Source organism: Erinaceus europaeus, chromosome 13 (assembly GCF_950295315.1).
Source record: "Erinaceus europaeus chromosome 13, mEriEur2.1, whole genome shotgun sequence".
In the NCBI taxonomy this organism is placed as follows: Eukaryota; Metazoa; Chordata; class Mammalia; order Eulipotyphla; family Erinaceidae; genus Erinaceus; species Erinaceus europaeus.
Window position 1 is genome coordinate 34164914 of NC_080174.1, and position 20482 is coordinate 34185395.

The following is a 20482-nucleotide window of genomic DNA, read 5'->3' on the forward strand; positions in this document are numbered from 1 at the left end:
AGTCAACTGTAGATGGCATTATTAACTAGTAAGAGAAACTATCTTACTAATTAAACTAACTCAGTTAAAGGCTACCTGATTATAAAATACAGTGACAAGAAATGGATTCAATTTATCACTTTCCAACACTCAAATGATTCTTAATGCTAATCCAGAGTTAAAGTTTATAGCTTATAGTTAAGTCATACTTTGTCCCCAAAGAATGATTTATAAGTGTTCTGAACAACTATTTTTGTTATTGCCATCAGATCCTTAATCTACTATATAAAATTATTGTGTACTATGTATTACTTCTTGTCCTCCAAGTCAAATCTTCCTTGGAAATGAATAGTGTTTTAGTCACCTGCATGATGCATATTTAAGCCTGGACCCTGCTATACTGAAGGAAGCTATGATGTCTTTCTTTCTCAAAGAAAGAATGAAGGAAAGAAAGAAAGAAAGAAAGAAAGAAAGAAAGAAAGAAAGAAAGAAAGAAAGAAAGAAAAAGGAAAGAAGGAAGGAAGGGAGGAGAAAGAAAGAAAAAGAGAAAGAAGGAAGGAAGGAAAGAAAGAAAGAAAGAAAGAAAGAAAGAAAGAAAGAAAGAAAGAAAGAAAGAAAGAAAGAAAGAAAGGAAGGAGTGAGTGAGTCAACCTGGAGTGGTAAAGCTCCAGGGGAAATGAACAAATGAATGAATAAATAGAAGGAAAGAAGGAAGATAAATGTTCCTATCATATTAAGTGTTTCCTGAACTTCAAAGTTAGGAGCAGAGACTTTGAGTACAATAGATTTGATTGAAATGCTAAACTTTGGATGACATATATTGAATCTTTAATCCTTAGTTTTTTTATACGTAAAGTAAGAATTTAAGGACACTAAATTCATGTACATAGTAAATAAAAATAGCTTAGTATTTAGCACAGTGCAGACAATTGAATGAGCAAATAATTCTTACTGAAAATATTTGGGAATTCAAGTTTCTCTGGTGGTTACTTAATTAGCCAGATTTTTAAAGATTTGAACCTGGAAAAATAAGACCTAGTTTTTAATCAGATTTAATTAGCATGAATCCAAAGACAATATAATCCTTCCTTGAGGAATGATGAAGAAACTATAAAGCATGCAGCACCATTGAACAGTATATAACATATTATTGCTGTCTTTGCTAGTGAACCATGAAGATAACCTGTTAGCTGAGTTCTCAATATTATATGTATATACTGCCTCTGACTTTTGATGATCAAAGCTTGTATCTTCTTCTTCTAGCGTTTGCCCTTCTTCCGTAGCCAGTCAACAGCATCAGATTGAAAGCTGTCAGGAGCTGCTTGTTGCTGGCTTTGAAAGTGACTGGGATCCATGTGGATTCAGTTGGCTAGGAAGGATCATCAGTTTCCCCAATGAATGGGTACTCACGGGATGCACCACGAGAAGGTCGATCCAATGACGGCCTTATGCAGTATTTTGTATATGAACCAGGGTTATTAAATTGAAAAGTCTGTTATATTTTAAGGGAAGTCTGTTTCAATTATAATTGATTATTTTCTTTACAGGTTCTGTAGAAAAAGGTATTTATCTCTGAAAAAGCATTTAGTAGGAAGAACATCAGGCTGCAGAGCAGAGTTAAATAGTAAATGGAAATTTCATTTGTGTCATTAATCTGTCTTTGTGATAGGCTTTTCTTGTACTATTATCACCTAATAGTGAGTGATTAATTTGATGTAGCATAAAGGCATCATTTCTTGAGTCCTGAAATTCTTTTAAGTTTTAACAAGACCTTAAATATTAAATAATGATGTATAGTTCTAGCTAAATTTGAACAGAAATATAATCTTATTTGGTTCATACTAATTTATATATTTTTATGAAAAATTCAACATTCATATTATTAGTAAGAATAGACAAGGGAAATAGTGCAGTTAATAACATATTCTATCTTAGAAACTATATGAAAACTAAACCTTTGAGAGTCAATCAAGTATTACCAACATAATGGAATTTTCTTTTATATATTGGGAAAGAATCTGACATTAATACATGAAAGAAGGATTATATATTTTTGCCTGAGTTATCAAAATAATTAAACGAATCCTTTATTTCCTGTTTTTATAAAAGATGAGGCTTAAAGTGTCCAAAACTACATTAATTATTGCATTCTAATATTCATAATATTCTGATTATTGATAGTTAGAAAAAAATATTACACATTCAGGCAAAATGGAAGCATTATTTACCAATTTATAATGTTGGCCCATAAGATCTTCCATGTATCTGAGGAAAAAACTTAGACAAAATGCAATTGTTATACAAATCAAGTAAAATTGTCTCTACTAACTTTACAGAAATACATTAACTAGTTATTTTTCTTGATCAAATTAGTAGAAATACGATTTATTTCTAGAAGGAAATGGAAAATAACAAGTATATCCATTGACACCTTCATTCTCTTGAACCCTTCCCAAGGCTCTTTTAGGAGACAAGTCAAACAGAACACAGAAGTAACAAAGAAAGTATGGGGAAAACAGAGTTAATAACAGACCTGGGACTTCTGCGTTTGAGAGCCTGGAATCCTATCAATTTAGAGTCTGTAGACATAGCATTGCATCCTTAGAACATTTGTAAATTTAGAATTCCAGAGAGGCAACTTGATGAACCCATAGAGTCTAACTATATTGGGAATGCCAGTCCTTATCCTTCTAGAGTGCTGCTTTTCTGGACTTGACGCTCTGTAGTAATCAAATGCTTTCTTCTCCTCCCACTCCACCCCTCTGCCAAGGTGTTGTATAAGCCAGAATGGCAAGAATTTTGACTCCAAATACAATAGTAATAAATACTCAAATTATTGAAATATCTCTCTAAACTAAAATGGTCTTCAGTGGGGCAGTGAAAACTAAAATAACCTTTTATTAAATTATGTTGATATAGAAAATGACTCTAATTCTACTTGATATTCTACTCAGACTATGAATGGCTATAGAAAGAAATATATGAACTCTGGGTAGCCTGCTAGTTATGTTTAAGTTTGGAGACAGGAGTACATGTAGGATGATCGGTAAGGAGAAAAAAATAACAGTCAAATATTTAATTTGAATATTTCATTTAACTAAAATGTTTTATTACTATAAAGGCATGACTTGTAGCTTAAATTATTGGAATTTGTTGTTTGTAGTTTTCAAAGCAGAAGCTTAGGAAAATCCCTTTAAAATATAACTCAGTCATTCTTTTACCATAACTGTAGTTCTTCTTCTAGCATTTGCCCTTCTTCCGTAGCCAGTCAACAGCGTCAGGTTGAGCCTGATGTCTGCTTGTTGCTGGCTTTGAAAGTGACTGGGATCCATGTGGATTCAGTCGGCTAGGAAGGATCGTTAGTTTCCCCAATAAATGGGTACTCGCGGGATGCACCACGAGAAGGTCGATCCAATGCATCCCATAACTGTAGTAAGTACCAACTGCTTCTTCAATAGGTAAAACTACACACTTTCTTAGAAATTTCCAATTGTGATTCTTCCAGTAGCAAACACAAACAAAATTAATAGCAGCGGTGCCCCCCAAGCTATGTTACTAATAAACTCACTTCTCAATGGAAAAAAAAAAACAACCAACCACCAAAGAGGTGGGAATTTCTGCAATAATCCAAATGTAGAAATAAAAGGAACAATTACTGAAATAAAGAGAACAGTTTTCCTGCCATCATCCCATTAACTGTTTTTGACATTACTAAATCCTTTAACAGCATGAAATACATGTATATTTTTAAACTGTATTACTTAATTAAAGTTGGCTTGTATTTGGACAGAAAATTACTCTACGTTTTGTAACCATGCCATGTCCTGGCTCAGATTTTAACAAGCTAGTTTGTTTTAACGAATGTACTTGGTTGCATTAAACTGGGAAATTGTGATCACATATGTGGTGATCTTAATATAGAGTAAATCACAGGCACATATGTTTTGCATTGCTGAAATAAGTTCTGTGATCCTTTGTATTCACTAAAGAGACTGTCTAGTGCTTCCAAATACTAAGTTTTTAATCCTTGAGGCCATGCCAGTAGGCAGAATTACCTAGATGGTCTGGGGTAGGAAACAGCGATTTAGTAGGAGGTAGACTTAAATACTATTGACAAAATGCCTTAATTCATACTTGGGAGAAACTAGGAGACTAGAACATAAGAGACGAAATGGCTTCATCTTAATTACTGTTAATCCTTGAAACATGGCATAAAATCCAAAATAAAAACCATGACATCTTAGAGGCTACTATCAAGGTTCAGCTATAACCTTTCTGTATACTGGATAACTTGCTAAGTATCCAGAGACTACATTTTATCTGTGGAGATTATAGATAAGCACTATATATATATATATATATATATAGAGAGAGAGAGAGAGAGAGTTATATATATTAAATATATAGAGTTATCGTGACATTTTAATGACAAAATAGGTGCAATGTCTCTCAAAAGCCTGTAATATAATAAACATTTAGTATAGCTTCCTCCTTTCTCAAGCATGTGTATGTATTCTAGTTGCTTCATGCTTTAAGTGCTAAAACCAAAATGAAAATTGAACAAGCAGTCTATAATCTAAGTAAGGTAATACATTCTCTTGAAATTAATAATATGCATAAAACATAATACTAATTAATGTTACTAATTATTATAATTTACTAAGGAATTACATTTTATGGAAGGCACTATATTGAATGACTGGAATACAACTGTTTTCATTTAGTTTTTCAAGGCAATTATGTGATTTAGGCACTATCACTATCATAATCCCCATTTGGCAGGTGAAATACTGAGGCTCAAGATAACATACTTGCCAGGTATAGACCTGACAGTAATCTTAACCTGCTATCTCCTAGTTCAGTGTTCTCTCCACTATTAGTGCCTTGACTGGTTGGACTAAGTGGATAAGATGGGGGAGGGGGGACTATAGCGTCTCTCTGTGAGGTTGGAGGAATGGTGTATCACAAAATGTTAAGGACAGCTCTAGACTTCTGTTCAGTATGGTAGCCACTAGTCATGTGCATTTTATCCACATTAGGTTAAATGCAATTTATATTAAAATCTATTACACCTTTTGCCTTGTTTTAAACCTGGATTCTGAATTTTTTTAATTTTAGATGTGACTCAAGTTGCATTTTATTGAGCATTTATTTATTCTCATTTTTGTTTATTCTCTAGAACTAGAACATCTGGGTTCATTCTGGCTGTGCCACTTCTTTACTGTGTGAATGGCAAATTATCTGCTCAGTGCCTTTCATTTATGAAATAGGGATAATAACAATATTCACCTCACAGAGCCACTGTGAAAATTAACACTTGCATACATATGTACCAGAGGCTCAGGATGCTACCTGCACATAATAACCTCAGCACAAGTGCTTAAGAAGGGGAAATCAGCATTACAGAGATATCTGTGGAGGCCAACAAAAGAGTAAGAATCTCAGGCAAGTCCAAGGTGTAAGCCTGGGTGACTAGGCAGATTATTCTATATGCTAAGAAGCATGAAAAATGACATGTCTGAAGGGTTATTCACTGCAGCATTATTTGTAATAGCAAGAGATGATAAACAACCTAAACCTCCATTAGTAGGAGTCTGGTCACATTCATCTACCAAGTCCTTAGAGCAGATGCTAAATGAACAGATCTTTTGTGTGCTAATGTGGAACTGTGTTTACTAATGCTTTTATAGGGTAAAGCAAGGTGCAGAACAGTTTACATACTGTGTAAAGGATTATTTAGAAAAAGAGGGAATGAATAAGTGTGTCTACATACACATATACTATTCATATCCATACATACATACATACACATATTTGCTTCTATATGCATGGACTGTCACTCAAAGAAGTGACAAGAAATGTCTTACTTTCAAGAAAAGAAACTTTGTTGATTGAGATGTTAGGATGAGAGCCTGAATATGTTTTCCTATGTGCCTTTTGAGTTTTGCATCTTATGAATATCATTATGCATGCAAATAATCAAAATTTCAAATAAGTTAATTTTAATTGGGAAGCCTAAAGGGAAGGCTAGTTACTTTAGAGAAGATGACATGTGGGATGGGGTCATGAACTGGCTCCCAGCAGCTCCTAAAAAATGTGAAGCTCAAGCTTTGGTTTCAGGGCCAAATTTTTATTTAATTAATTACTTTTCTTGCCTCTAATTTTAAGAAAAAGAAAATAAATGTAATTAAACCACTGCTTTAATGCACCAGTTAATAACATTCAACTTCTTTATTAGGTTTGTGTGAGTTCCACTAAGGGAGCCTTCTCTTTTTCTATGATCTTGTTATCAAGTGAACCACATAAGACAAAAAGTCAGCTGTATTAGGACACTACATTTTCATTATAAAAACAGATATGTAAACTCATGATCAGAGGTATCATGAGGTCCTTAACAGAGGGCTAGCCTGGGGCAGTTGGTTCCTGTGACGGGGATGAGCTAGTGGCTCAGAAATGGGAATCCCGTGAACACCACATCTCAGATGCTAGGTGTATGCATGTATGTATGTCTGTATGTATTTAATTTTACCAGGGCACTGATCAAAATCTAGCTTGTGTTGTTTCTGGGAATTAAACTTGGGACCTCAGAACCTCAGGCATGAAAGTCTTTTTGCATAACCATTATGCTATCTTTCCCCTTGAATGTTAAATTTAACAGAGAGCTTAGAAATAAGTATTTTAGACAGTGGGAGAATAAGGATAATGGAGGGAGATGAACAGTTGTCGTGCAAAAATGGTGAGCCATTTCCTGGGACTTGTAAATTAAGTCTGGAAGGAAGTTGAGAGGCAAGAATTTAATTGGGGTGATATTACAGGACTTTCAATTGCTCCCTTACAAACTATTGCTGTTTTCTGTGTCCCTTTTGAATATGAGTAGAAACCTTCATATGCAAATAAACTATTTGGTATGTGTTAAGTTTGCAAAGAACAAAGTTGATTTAAGAAACAGTTTAATGGTGGGAAGCAAATGACTTTTTATGAAGAGTCGAACACGTGATATATAAAATGACTGACTGGATCTGGGAGTTAGGACACAGGTAGTACTCCAGACTTGTATGATAGAGGTACCAGACTCATTCTTAAAAACCAGTCAATTGACCAGTCATCTGGTGCTACCACTATCTTGAAAATAAATATATGTAATTTTTTATTAATTAGGATATTAAGGTTGTCAGGATGGCTCACCTGGATAGTAAAGCTGTTTTCTCATGCACAGGACTAAAGCCAGAGACCAGCCCCCACTGCACTGGATGAAGTTTCAGTTCCTCCCTCTCTCTCTCTCTCTCTTTCTTATTTGTAGAGCCAGAAAGCCTTACAATGGCATAAATGATTAAATATTAGACAAGTGAATGGTACTTGAAAATTAACTAGACTAAAGTTGGTGGCATATTTTTGGTACTAGAACCAGCAAGCACTGAGCAGTCAGCTTGGCTATTAGATTTTGATCTTTTATTTATTTTTTTAAAATTTCTTTATTGGGGGATTAATGGATTACAGTAAAATAGAATAGCTTGTATAACATTTCCACATAACAATACAACCCCCACTAGGTTCTCCTCTGCCATCGTGCTTCAGGATCCGAACCCTACCCCCACACTCCAGAGTCTTTCACTTTGGTGCTATACACCAGCTTCAGTAAAGTTCTGTTTAGAATTTTCCTTTATTTTAATATCTTCTGCAACTATCCATGTTTTAGGATTACTGTCTATCTTGGCTGGATTTCACATGCATTCAATGCACTCTGGGTCTCTCAGTGTAGTCTTTACATGGGTCTCCTCCCTCTGGTCCAGCAATTCCCAGCTCCAGTGGGCCTTGTTCTTGGATAATACAGGAAGGGTATCAGAACTGATTCCAAAGACCCAACTAAATACTTCCCAAGTGACTTTCTGGTGACAAAAGTTATGCATGCTCAGATTTAGGCTTTGGTGATGCCTCTGTACTGCCATCTAAGACCACACTGATGTTGTGAAAAGGCCTCAGGGCCAGGATGGGGCTGTGGAGGTTTCCATACTTATCTGTTGTGTTTTGCTGTATTTACCACTATTTTTAAAACACTTAGTTTATGAGTATTTGACTAGGGAATCATTAACTGGGCAGTTGTTATTTATATTGCTAGTAACTAGAGAAATTCTATTTTCTTATTTTCTCAATTATTATTCTTAGTGGATAGAGATAGAATCAAGATGGAAGGGGAAAAAATAGAGAGGGAGAGAGAGAGGGAGACTCGTAACACTGCTTCACTGCTTGTGAAGTTTGCCTGTGCAGGTGAAAATTGGGGGCTTGAACCCAGGTCCTTACACATTGTAATGTGTGCTCAGCTGGGTGCACACCTACCCCACCCCATGCCACAATTCTGTCTTCTAACATAAATGGATTGGACAAATTTTCAAGTGACTTAAGCTTCTTATTTATTTATCATTATGATTAGGAAAATATTCCCTCTTCCTTATCTGATGTGTGTGTGTGTGTGTGTGTGTGTGTATGTATTTAAATACATTCACCCACCATATTTTAGGACCCCTATCTATGTGCCAGAAATTATGTTAAATTCTGTGAATAAATACAGAGATAAGTGAAGTTCCTTACCTCTCTGAGCCTTCCAGCTAGTGAGTGCAAAAAAGGTGGAACAGACGGGGCCAGGTGGTAGCACACCTAGTTGAGTGTACATGTTACAATGCACAAGGACCCGGCTTCAAGCTTGCAGTCCCCACCTGCAGGGGGAAAGCTTTGCAAGTGGTGAAGCAGTGTTGCAGGTTTCTTTCCCTCTCTCTCTCTCTCTCTCTCTCTCTCTCTCTCTCTCTCTCTGTCTCCTCTAGATTTCTAGCTGTCTCCAGCCAATAAATAAATAAAAGTAATTAAAAAGTTAAAAAATCTTCCTTCTTCCCTGCCTTCCCAGAGCCCTGCCCCACTAGGGAAAGAGAGAGACAGGCTGGAAATATGGATCAACCTGCCAACACCCATGTTCAGCAGGGATGCAATTACAGAAGCCAGACCTTCCACCTTCTGCACCCCCTAATGATCCTGGGTCCATGCTCCCAAAGGGATAAAGAACAGGAAAGCTTCTAATGGACAGGATTGGATATGGAGTTCTGGTGGTGGGAATTGTGGGGAACTGTACTCCTCTTATCATATGGTATTGTCAATATTTTCATTTTATAAATAAAAATTTTTTAAATATATTTCTCCTTATAAAAAAGGACACAAATACAGAAATGCTAGAAATTTTAGTAAACACCATAGTACAACTCTAAATGGTTATTCTAGGAACCACAAAGGGACACTTCATCTAGCCATGGTGGCAGGGAAACTCAAAGAGGTGGTGACAACCGGCTGAAGAGGAGAAGCCAACCAGGTAGAGGAGAATAGAAAGGACATTAGAACCAGTGAGAGTAAAAGCATTAGAGAAAGGACATTAGAACCAGTAAGAGTAAAAGCATTGAGTTGGAAGGAATGTTTTAGGAGTATTTGTAGTTTGAATGTATCTAGCATGGCCCAAAGTGATAAAGCTAGGGTTTAGGAATAGCAGGGTTGGAGAGGTTCAGTACTTGCACTAGACTTAATCCTGCAGGTGTGGAGGTGGAGAGCTTTCCTGTTCAGGGACCTCTGGGGATCAGTGAGCAAGGGTTTCATCTGAAAAGAACAAAGCTGAGCTGATACAGAGGTCTGAGAGAGGAGCTGCACATGGTGAGTCTGGGGAAGTTGGACCTGAAAAGGAGACCCCCGTGAACAGATTTGAACTTGACCTTAAGGAAAAAGATTGAAAGAGGGAATAACATAATCAGGCACATCTTCTGGGGTTAACACTCCAGCAGCCATTTGACAAGTGGAAAGTCAGAAAAAGGCAAGAAAACTAGCCTGAATCCAGTGATCTAATTCCAGGGAGCAGTGAGGGTAGCATGGACATGGGGATGACCAGATGTGAGAAGGTGGACCATGTTTCTGACTCTATCTTCCAGATTACTAAACAAATAGAGCCATACCCACACACCAATACACACACCACACTCATTATGACAATGAATCTACTTATTTTTCCCTGAACCTTATATATTCTTGGTATGAAAATTATTTCCTTGGGGAAACCTCCCTTAACCCCCGAGATAGGTGACTTGAACAGTGTCCTTTATATCCCCAAACATAGATTTTACCAGTCATTTAGGTGTGAGGCCAGCTGATGTATCTGTCCTCTGATATACTTTGTATGTCATGTAGCCATGGGCTTTTCATTGCTGTTGTGTTCCTATTGTCCAATACAGCATCTGACACAATGGGTTCTTCATAGTTGAATACAGAACTTGACAAATGAATTGTTTGCTTATGTAAGATATGTTTCTTAAAGATATCTATATATCTTAGATATAGATATAATTTTACTTAATAGGACAGAGAAATTGAGAAAGGAGATAGAGATTGAGAGAGAGAGAGAGAGACAGAGAAACACCTTTAGCACTGCTTCACCATTTATGAAGTTTTCTTCCTGGGGATCAGGGGCTGGAACCTGGGTCATTGAATATAGTAACATATGCAATTAACCAGGTGCACCACCACTTGGCCTCTAAGATTTATATATTTTTATGAGAGAGATCAGAACAATTTAAAAAATGTATTTATTTATTTATTTATTTATTTATAAAAGGAGACATTAACAAAACCATAGGATAGGAGGGGTACAACTCCTATCACACAATTCCCACCACCAGATCTCCATATCCCATCCCCTCCCCTGATAGTTTTCCCATTCTCTATCCCTCTGGGAGTATGGACCCAAGGTCATTGTGGGTTGCAGAAGGTGGGAGGTCTGTCTTCTCTAATTGCTTCCCTGCTGAACATGGGTGTCGATTGGTTGATCCATACTCCCATTCTGCCTCTGTCTTTCCCTAGTAGGGTAGGTATCTGGGGAAGCGGAGCTCCAGGACACATTGGTGGGGTCCTCTGTCCAGGGAAGTCTGAGACCAGAACATTAATCAGCTCTGGAATATGTGGTATTGGGGATCAACCCAGGATCTTCAAACGTTCAAGTCCCATGCTTCACTGCTGAGTTATCTCTCCTGCCCAACTCTGCATTTTAGCTGGGGTACTTACTTTTAATTTTTTTTTTCAAAATAGTGGCTGTCTTTGAATACTACTTCCTCTAGTGTAGTATGATGTGCTTGGGAATAACAAGAAGACAGTAAAATACTGGCTTTAGTGATTATTTTAGTCATAGATAGAACTCATTCCTTGGAACATTTCTAACTTTACTCAACTTTTCTTACATTTGATAAAATGTAAAAATTGAGAGAGGAAAGGCAGGTATAAAGTGAGAGAGAGTCCTGCAGCACTGCTTCACCACAAGTAAAGCACTTATGCCTTAGCAGGTGGGGACTAGGAGCTTGAACCTGGGCTCTTTCACATAATAATGTGTGTGCTCAACCAAGAGCAACACCATGTTTTATTTTATTCTAGTGGAAATGTGGCCTTGTGCAGTAGTAATTGCACTGCTCCAGTCCACTTTTTTACTTTGTGGATACAGAGAAAAAAAAAGTGGGAGAGATGCCACAGCCCCTGGAGCTGTCTCTGTTGCCATAGCACCATCTAACTAGTTCTGGAGCCTGAATCTGGGCTGTGTGAATATCAATGCAAACTCCCCATCCATTGAGTGGCCTGGTCTCAGTAGGCATATTGTGAAACATTTATAGTCAGTTCAATTATCTGGCTTTTTGTCTTGAAATAAAACCATGTTTCCCAGATTAAAACTGAGGAGACTGATAATTTGGCCCCTCTCCTGGTTCACCTTTATTTCTAGAGTCATGATCAAGGAAGGCCCTGGCCACCATTGTTCTGTCTACTGTTTTGCAGTGTAACCCTGTCATTGTGTGCCTGTAAGGCAATACTTTGCCTCATTACTCCTTAGTGCAAATCTTCCTTCCTTGACTCTTTCCTGGTTGCTGTTGATATTTTTAAAATTATTTATTTAAGAAAGGAGACATTAACAAAACCATAGGATAAGAGAGGTACAGCTCCACACAATTCCTGCCACCCAATCTCCATATTCCCATCTCCTCCCCTGATAGCTTTCCTATTCTCTATCCCTCTGGGAGTATGGATTCAGGGTCATTGTGGGTTGCAGAAGGTAGGAGGTCTGGCTTCTGTAATTGCTTCCCTACTGAACATGGGTGTTGACTGGTCGACCCATACTCCCAGTCTGCCTCTCTCTTTCCCTAGTAGGGTGGGTCTCTGGGGAAGCAGAGCTCCAGGACACATTGGTGGGATCATCAGTCCCAGGAAGTCTGGTCCAGAACCTGGTTGCTGAAAAGAGTGTTAACATACTGCTATTGATATTTTTGTAGTTCATCTTAGCCATGGTTTGCTCCATACTGCTCTAGTGTGTAAGGAAGATTGCCTAATGGAACCAGGGTAAGAGTCTATATCTCCTTACCATGCTGTATGCTTCTTTTTTCATTCTGATAGAATGAGAGACACACGGGGTGAGGAAGAAGAGAGAGAGAGAATGAGAGAGAGAGAGAGAGAGAGAGAGAACTGCAGCACTGGTCTACCACTCATGAAGTTCCACCCTGCAGATGGGGACCAGGAGCTTAAACCTAGGTTCACCTTCATAGTAATATGTGCACTCTACTGTGTCACCCTCAGCAGATATAATGTGACACCTTACTTTCCCCCATGCCCACTAGTTTTAGGATTCTGTGTGTATCTGATTGTAGAAGGCAGGTGGTAATCACTTCCTAACACCACTGTGAAATTCATAAAATGTCTAAAAATCATCTCCTTCAGTATTTGTTTCAAATACCCTGTAGAACAGGACTCATAGCATGACTTTAATTCAAAAGGTTTTTGGCTCAAACGGTGGTGCCCCTGGAAGAACAAAAAATACACATGTCACCTTGCTAAAGGACCTGGGTTCAAACTGATCTCCTACCTGCAAAGTGGTGGTGGGGGGAAGGGTTGTTCATGAGTGATGGAGCAGTACTACAGGTGTCTTTCTCCCTGTCTAGCTGTGTTAAATAAATAAAATATTTTTAAAAAAAAATCTAAATGGCTTACATGATGAAAAAAAGACATTTCAGTTTTGGTTGACTTCCTCTGAGTAACTGCCTCATTTGATTGTCTGTGTGACAGGAATTTGACCTCCATTTAGGGACAGAAATGAAACCCCGTGATGGCCCATGCCAGGGCAATGTTCAGTGTTTTTGTTTTTTTTTATGCTGAAAGTTCTTGTGATTCAGCTTGTTTGTCTTATCCTCCTGTTAGGATCTCCTGTGCTGGGTCTCTCTCTCAGTCATTCAGAGTTTGACCTAAGAGAAGACAAAGGGTATGAAGTCGATCCTAGATGGCCTTGCAGACACCACCTTCCGCACCATCACGACAGACCTCCTCTACGTGGGTTCGAATGACATTCAATACGAAGACATTAAAGGAGACATGGCAGCCAAACTAGGGTATTTCCCGCAGAAATTCCCTCTTACTTCCTTTCGAGGAAACCCCTTCCAGGAAAAGATGACCGCAGGAGACAGCTCCCAGTTAGGCCCAGTGGACTCAGGGAACATCACCGAGTACTACAACAAGTCCCTCTCATCCTTCAAGGAGAATGAGGAGAACATTCAGTGTGGGGAGAACTTCATGGACATGGAGTGCTTCATGATTCTGAATCCCAGCCAGCAGCTGGCGATTGCCGTGCTCTCCCTCACATTGGGTACCTTCACGGTCCTGGAGAACCTGTTGGTGCTTTGTGTCATCCTCCACTCCCGCAGCCTCCGCTGTAGGCCCTCCTACCACTTCATTGGCAGCCTGGCGGTGGCCGACCTGCTGGGGAGTGTCATTTTTGTCTACAGCTTCGTCGACTTCCATGTGTTCCATCGTAAAGACAGCCCCAATGTGTTCCTGTTCAAACTGGGTGGTGTCACGGCCTCCTTCACTGCTTCGGTGGGCAGCCTCTTCCTCACAGCCATTGACAGGTACATATCCATCCACAGGCCTCTTGCCTATAAGAGGATCGTCACTAGGCCCAAGGCTGTGGTGGCCTTTTGTCTGATGTGGACCATCGCCATTGTGATTGCCGTGCTGCCTCTTCTGGGCTGGAACTGCAAGAAGCTGCAATCTGTGTGCTCGGATATTTTCCCCCTCATTGATGAGACCTACCTGATGTTCTGGATTGGGGTCACCAGTGTGCTGCTACTGTTCATCGTGTATGCCTATATGTACATTCTCTGGAAGGCCCACAGCCATGCTGTCCGAATGATCCAGCGAGGCACCCAGAAGAGCATCATCATCCACACATCAGAAGATGGCAAGGTGCAGGTGACCCGGCCAGACCAAGCCCGCATGGACATTAGACTGGCCAAGACTCTTGTCCTGATCCTTGTGGTGTTAATCATCTGCTGGGGCCCTTTGCTTGCCATCATGGTGTATGATGTCTTTGGGAAGATGAATAAACTCATTAAGACAGTGTTTGCCTTCTGCAGTATGCTCTGCCTGCTGAATTCCACTGTGAACCCCATAATCTATGCTCTGAGGAGCAAGGATCTGAGACATGCTTTCCGGAGTATGTTCCCCTCTTGTGAAGGAACGGCACAGCCTCTCGACAACAGCATGGGGGATTCTGACTGTCTACATAAACATGCCAACAATGCAGCCAGTGTCCACAGGGCTGCTGAGAGCTGCATCAAGAGCACGGTCAAGATTGCCAAGGTGACCATGTCTGTGTCCACAGACACGTCTGCTGAAGCTCTGTGAGCCTAACATCTCTCTAGCTGCATAGGAAAAGAAATAATTCTGCTCTTCTTCCTCCTTCTTTTCCTATTCTTCCTCCTCTTACTCTTCCTCCTCCTCTGTCATCCTGCTCTTCCTCCTCCTCTTTTTTTTTCTTCTCCTTCTCCTTCTGTTTTCTCTCTTTTTTTTTCAAAGTTCAAGATCTAGAGGAGTCTTATCTCATCAGTTATATTTTTTTTTATGTTTACCATTCTCAGTGGTAAAGTAATTGTCAACTATGTTCTCTAACATTTCCATAGTGTAGGTACTCAAACTTGGTTTTCCAGGGGTGTGTAATGAAAAAAAAAAGCCTGTGGTTTCAGTGACTCTAAACTCCTTCCATGTCTCAGTGAAACTGAAGAGAAAGCTTTGCTGATACAATCTCAAGTTCAAGTACTCGTAGAAAAATGCCATCAAATGAGTAACATCTTTGTGAATCTATCTGTCATAATGTGAAATGTACTTGTTGATAAGTATCAGAGATGCCCATTTTTACAAGCTATAGTATTTAAAATTAGAACTGTTGTGTAAAATGTATTTTGTCCTGTGAGATGTGTATCAGTGTTTACTATGTGTTATTTATATTTTTCTAGTTCAGCAAAACTTAAAGCTAGACTTTTTTTTGGACAGTGAAACATAAGCAGTGGATAAATATACCAATGAGGTCACTTTTTGAAGAAATTATTGCCCAGGATGTAACTTTAAAAACCTTAATTTTTTTCAAGTATCTATTCAAATGACATTGAATTAATCATAAGAGTTTATTTTTCTGTTACTACAATGAGACTTTAAAAACTACTCAAAGTATTGAGCAGAATTCATTGATACTTAAATTAGCTCTGCATTTGCATCAATGACATTTATTATCTTCTGGACTATAGTTGCTCTGCAAGTAATGGATTACAATGAAAGTGGAAGAGAGAAGGCATATTGACTTTTTGACTGACATCTTTGACTTTCTTTAGTCTTTAGCTATTACTGGACCTCTTAAGATAGCATGTGTCAATTTTAATGTTTATTGTTATCACTGTGCAATTGTTGTTTACTTGAATAATATTGCATTCTTATATTCCAGGTTTAAGTAGATTCCATGTGTGGGTGGCCAAACAGCAGTCTTCATATTTTTCTTAACTGAAAAGACGTATTGTCTGGATCAGTGAAATATGCTGTGTGTGTACGTATATATATATATATATATGTGTGTGTGTGTGTGTGTGTGTGTGTGTGTTTCTATCTTATAACTGTTATAGTAATGTCATAAAGTGAGAAAACTGTGATCAAGTGTATACTCTACCACTTCCTGCACTCTTGCACATCGAGTCAGTTTCTAAAATTGAGTTCTTCCAGATATCCTGTTGATAAAAACATTGGCTGTGAACATTCACAAAATTCTCTAACCTCCTTCAGAGACTGGGTCAGGTGTGACTAAATAAACCTATAGTATTCAATGAAAACTAGTGTGTATCAGTAGACAATGATGACCACTCTAGTAAAGGTCTTTATTTGCAGTGTTAGTGTCAGGAAATGAGAGTGTTTTGGTTTTTGAGCTCCTAATATTAATCGAGTAGATGTAAATATAAGTCATTAGAAAAGAAATGGCTCTGAACTCCCTCCACAGGCAACATTTTCCACCCTTGTTAGAGAGAAAGAGACAGAGAGCGAGAGACTGAGACTGTGTGTGTAGGCAGTGTGATCCCAATTTCAAGTGTTACTATGCACTGCTTACTGCGTAGAACTATCAGGAGCAGCCCATGTGGCTCAGGAACCCAGTCAACAGTAAGTGAGGAAGAAAAGAGCAGTAAGGAGCTAACACAATCATGATGGAGATTTGGATGCTATATGGCTGCCTCTATGCTTTCCCCAGATAACCTTGGTGCCCACCTGGCATCCACCTTGTCTGAGTAGGTTTCAGGCTCTGGTATAGACAGATGATAGATAGATAGATGATAGATAGATTAGATAGATAAAGGTATTTTGAATCACCTGTCAACCTATAGTATTCCATGAAAACTAGTGTGTATCAGGAGACAATTAATGATGACCACTCTAGTAAAGGTCTTTATTTACAGTGTTAGTGTCAGGAAATGAGAGTGTTTTGGTTTTTGAGCTCCTAATATTAATCAAATACATGTAAATATAAGTCATTAGAAAAGAAATGGCTCTAAACTCCCTCCACTGGCAACATTTTCCACCCTTGTTAGAGAAAGAGAGAGAAAGAGACAGAGAGCGAAAGACTGAGAACAACTCAAATCTGCTCACATTTCCCTTTTTACCATATTTACATCAGATCTCAGGGTGCTAGAAGATTAAGAATCTCTCTTGAGAAGCAAGAGAAAAGATTATGAAAAAACTCACCAGGGTCTAGTTACCATTTAAGAACTGCCTGTCTTGTCCCCCATCATCCCAAATACAATCATCTCAGACCTCACCAGGCAGTACCAACTTTCTTCTCACAGCTGTGAAGATTGGTGAAGATGAAAGTCTTGCAATTGGTAGAATAATTTCAGAATTCATTTTTGAAACTGCCTTTGTGTGTGTGTATGAAATGTAGTTTTTGTATTGTGTTTTCAATATTTAAATCATGTATAATAAATTAAGGGACAATGGGGCTGACAGCACTAAACTTGGTGCTTACTGATATTCTAAGGAATATCTGTGAAATATCATGTATGTATCATACCACCTTCATTTCTTGAATATTTAAATCAGTTTAATTCATTCTGATACTTAAAAATGTCATTTCTTAACCCATGACTCAAGTGTTTTCTCTAGTGACTATACTCATTCTTATTGCCTTCACTAGAACCATTCATTAATTAGCCCCTTAATTAGACTCATTAACTTAAATATAATTTAGATTTCAATATGTTTTGTAAGGTCTGACCTGAGTTTTCTACTTTCCTTGGAAGGTAGCAGACTTACCATGACCTTCCATTTCACCATCACATACATCTTAGAAAGGGCCAAATTTCCAGCCTGCTTGATTTCTTCAGAGTAATAATTAATCTTTCAGTTCTGGGCCAATATTTTAATTTAAACAAGGAGGTTCTATCCCCAAGAGCCTCTAATTTTCCATTACATGTGAAATAGATAAAAAAGAAAGATGGATCTTGGAGAAGCTGCAGAAGCTGCCTACATAGATGCTTCTAAACCTCCCATCCCTATTGAGTCAGGTTTATAGTCTGGCTACTTCAACCCATGATGCAGGAAATTGACCCAACCACCAGATAGTAGGCCCTGGAAGGATAACATTCTAGTTACTGTCCTGTTGGTTAATTTGTGCCATTTCATACCTGTAAAAGAGTCCACCAAAATCATGCACAAAATTAGATTTCTCACAATCTAACTGTATATTTGTATGATATTTTAAAATCTCCTAAATGCTAGGCAATGGCTATTAACAATTATCTTGCACTGGGCTTCTGATGAAATGTTAACAATGCCTCTTATAACATATACAAGATATTTTATCTGATTTGGGCTGAACGTATGTAAATAGGTTTTTAAAAAGTCAGATGTTTAAGCAGTGGCTTATAAATCAGTAATTTTCGGATAGGAGGATTTCTTTACATTGCTGTAGCATCCTAAAAACTGTCTTCAAGTAAACTTAGTGTACTAGGCCTGCTGGGGATTGAAGTCCCCAAGAAAGAAAACCTTTTATTGTAATAATATGAATCAAGATAACAGATGATCTAGGTTCTTATTTCCAATGTTTCAAGTGGAAAATAGAACCCTTAACTGTCTGTAAATCTACCATGATTACTTTTCCTCTTAGACAAATATTGTATTGTTAGATGTTTGTAGAGCTGGTAACATCCTTGAAACTGCTGCAGTATCTTTGTTAGTAATCTGTATAATGCATTGTACACAGGTACTAGTAAGAGTGTTATTCAATGTAGCTTCAGTCATTAAATTATTATAGCAGTAGTACTTCTGTAATACTTGCAATGTATTAAACCCATACTATATTTTATTTCAATGATGTAATTACAGTGTTATTTATTCAAAGAGAAAACATCCCATCATGTCTGTTGTCTAAATTTACCTGGAATCAAATAAAAATTCTAGATTATCATAAAGAACACACAGTGCCTTTGAGTTCTGCCTTATTTTACAGTCCAGAACAACTGCTTTCAATAAGCACTCACGATTTAATAAATGGGAACAGATTAGATTAACATACTCATTTTTTAGTCTAGAAAAAGCATACAAAAAGCTATATATTGGGCGGATAGCATATTGGTTATGCAAACAGACTCTCATTCCTGAGGCTCCAAAGATCCAGGTTCAATCCCCTGCACCACCATAATCCAGAGCTGAACAGTGCTCTGGTTAAAAAAAAAAAAAGTATATATTATATGACAGAGGGGGAAAAGCCTGCCATACTTTTTAATAGCATTCTTTTTTTTATTGAGCTTAATGATTTTTTCCATATTAAAACAGATTTACTATTCACAATGTATCAGATAAATTAGAAGTTAGCAGATTTTGTAAATATGAAACTAAAAAATTTATGAACATCATATACTCTGAATTACATGAAAGAGATAATTGCTTTTCAACCTACCTTATAAAACCTCACACAATTGTAACTGGAACAATAACAGAACATGGATTTTAATTTTTATACTAAGGAAAAATGTGTTAAAATTAGATTTACACATTATTTCTATCTAAAATAATTTTTTGCAATTTTGAAAGGAAGTTTTAAAATGAGTTGGCAAATATTTGAAAATAGATTATTTTTAATATCTATAATTTAAATTTATTATTGTGTCTCTTTTGGTAAGTATTAATTGTCTGCATAAGCTGAAAGTTTCTAACAAAAATTAAGCCATATATATATATAGTCACTAGGGTTATCACTGGTGCTTTGTTCCTGCATGATAAATCCACCACTTCTAGATAAAACAGAAAAAAACTGAAAGGAAGTGGGGAAGATAGGAAGAAAGAGAGAAACCTATAGCACTGCTTCACTACTTGTAAAGTTTTCTTTCCAGGTGGGGACTGGGGGCTTAAACCCAGTGCTTGTAGATGATAATGTATGCCCTTAACCAGGTGCACCTCTGGCCCCACTTCAGGTTCTTAGTTTTTAAATTTTATAGTGATACTTGCCGGGAGTAAAATAATTTCATGTCTTCATATAGAATTTCAAAACTCAGAAACAGACCCAACAATAATGTGCTGCCATCTATGTAGAAATATATATATATATATATATATATATATATATATATATATATATATTTTTTTTTTTTAAATGATGTAATAATGACAAATCAGTGGCTAAAAAAATCTATGGTATATATGCAGGATGAAATACTATTTGGCTGTTAAAAATGATGACATCATCTAATTTGTGCCAACCTGAATAAAATTGAAAGACATTATGTTAAGTGAAATAAACCATAAAGAGAAGTAGAAATACAGAATGATCCTTATAAATGGGACCTAATAACTGGGGACAGGGAGGAAGAAAATAAAATGAAACAAACTGGGCATGGTGTATTACATCAAAGCAAGGAGCTCTGGGGAGAGGGGTGGGTAGGAAAAGGTGGAAGAGAGCTGTGGGGGCTGAGTGCAGAATGAAATGTATTCATGTGACAATGACTGCACTATAAAGCATTAGCTACCCCTTAAGAACATACAAACAAAAGCAAAAAACAGAGAAGTATGTGGGTCTCAGTGTATTTCCTATGAGTGACTGTGATAGGAAACACCCCACCATTTACACTGAAATATTTACTCTGGTGGTGGT

The 20482-nt window shown here is 37.6% G+C and overlaps 1 protein-coding gene and 1 long non-coding RNA gene across 4 annotated transcripts in view; one reads left to right on the forward strand and one right to left on the reverse strand.

The window, feature by feature from the left end:
- Window positions 1–16674, forward strand: part of CNR1 (cannabinoid receptor 1) — a 28605-nt gene extending 11931 nt beyond the window's left edge. For all 3 annotated transcript variants that reach the window (XM_060205503.1, XM_060205502.1, XM_060205504.1), the window contains one exon: window positions 13228–16674. In XM_060205503.1, the coding sequence (XP_060061486.1) occupies window positions 13291–14709 (1419 nt within the window). In that variant the 5' untranslated portion in view covers window positions 13228–13290 and the 3' untranslated portion in view covers window positions 14710–16674. The remainder of the gene's footprint in view (window positions 1–13227) is intronic.
- Window positions 1–20482, reverse strand: part of LOC132542723 (uncharacterized) — a 392193-nt gene that overhangs the window by 95188 nt on the left and 276523 nt on the right. The window lies entirely within an intron of this gene.